Consider the following 1383-nt stretch of genomic DNA (forward strand, 5'->3'; position numbering starts at 1 on the left):
GCGATGTCATCTTCATCCTCCTCATCGGTGGCGAGCACGCACAGGACCACGCTGTCCGGGTCCCTGAGGGGCACGAGCAGAGGGGGGGGGTCAGTTCACGTATCATCACACTGCTGTTAAAGGTGTTAGTAAAGTGATGCATTCTGGGTCTTTATGGCGAATTATAGATACTTACACATTCATGAGTTTGGCGGACTCGTACACGCCCACAGTGAGACAGTTCTGCCGCTGGGCCGCGACCAGCAGCTTCTCCAGGGCCGCGCGCACCGTCTCCATCCTGCACACACACACACACACAGGGGTTAGAAACGTGACCGACACCGGTCGTGACACCTGAAACATGCACCCGCACGGGCCTCAGGACCGGGTCCCCCCCCCCCTGCACCCGGAGTGATCGTGCGTCACGAGCTGAAGTCACGAACCTTTTCTCGGAGCAGTTCGGTGCGATCACTTCCTCCAGAGTCATGTTGACGTCAGACAAATAATCCACCAGGTCCAGAGTAAAGATCATTAAGATCCGGTAAAGTCCCGGGGACCGTTAATCCAGTTCGTCCAAATCCGGGGGAAACTGCAGAGTAAAGTTCCGTGTTCGATGCCGCAGCGGAGTGTGAGCCGAGTGTGAGTCCAGCGTCCGAAACCCGGAGCTTTATTCTGTCCGTCACCGACACCCCGCGCCCTCATTGGTCCGCTGCTGTCAACACGTCCCCCGGACTCTGCGCTCATTGGCTGAACGAGCTGCCGACGGAGGAGAACCCACGTGGGGTGTTCGGAGAATCCCCCTCTCTCTCTGCCCCCCCCTCTCCAACACTTCAGTTGTTACAGCAGCAGGTCAAGATGAACACAAGAGAATCCAGAAATATAAAGAGAGTGCAGAATCAAACTGCGTTTCAGAGTTCGGAGTCGTTGTGCTCGGTTCCCCTGGTCACTGGAGCTACGGGCCGTTACAGTCCCATCGCTTTGTGCATCACAACAAACGTTATAAACACAAATGTGCAAAAGGTTATTTTCTGTAGAAACTAGTGCAAAGGTAAAGAATGACCAGACCAGTGCTGGTTATGTTAAATGTTATTTTCCATTTCATAACGTTATAATAAACCTCAGGACAACATTAACAACAGAAGCAGTTAACTCAACAATCATGTGTCATATTGTTTTTATTCTGTTTACATTCTACAAATTGATGTTCTCATGTTTCACTGGTTTTACTTTATAACTTTATATCTTAACTTATCTCATGTCTCATGTTTCATATCAATCACACGGTGACGTCACCGTCTCATCCCGCACCACGCATCTGCACCAGGTCTCTGACGCCCCCCAGTGGCGCTGCGGTGACACTGCAGATGTTCGTGTTCGTGTGTGTGTGTGTGTGTGTGTGTGTGT

General features: G+C 51.5%; 1 protein-coding gene across 1 annotated transcript in view; it reads right to left on the reverse strand.

Moving 5' to 3' along the window:
- LOC117760651 (growth arrest and DNA damage-inducible protein GADD45 beta-like) overlaps nucleotides 1-626 on the reverse strand; it is a 1501-nt gene extending 875 nt beyond the window's left edge. The window contains exons 1-3 of the mRNA XM_034583840.1: nucleotides 423-626; nucleotides 176-277; nucleotides 1-63 (exon numbers count right to left, since the gene is read on the reverse strand). The exon at nucleotides 1-63 is cut by the window's left edge and continues 160 nt beyond it. Coding sequence (XP_034439731.1) covers nucleotides 1-63; nucleotides 176-277; nucleotides 423-511 — 254 coding nt within the window. The 5' untranslated portion in view covers nucleotides 512-626. The remainder of the gene's footprint in view (nucleotides 64-175; nucleotides 278-422) is intronic.
- Between the last annotated feature and the right edge of the window lie 757 nt (nucleotides 627-1383).

The sequence above is a fragment of the Hippoglossus hippoglossus genome, chromosome 4 (genome assembly GCF_009819705.1).
Source record: "Hippoglossus hippoglossus isolate fHipHip1 chromosome 4, fHipHip1.pri, whole genome shotgun sequence".
NCBI lineage: Eukaryota > Metazoa > Chordata > Actinopteri > Pleuronectiformes > Pleuronectidae > Hippoglossus > Hippoglossus hippoglossus.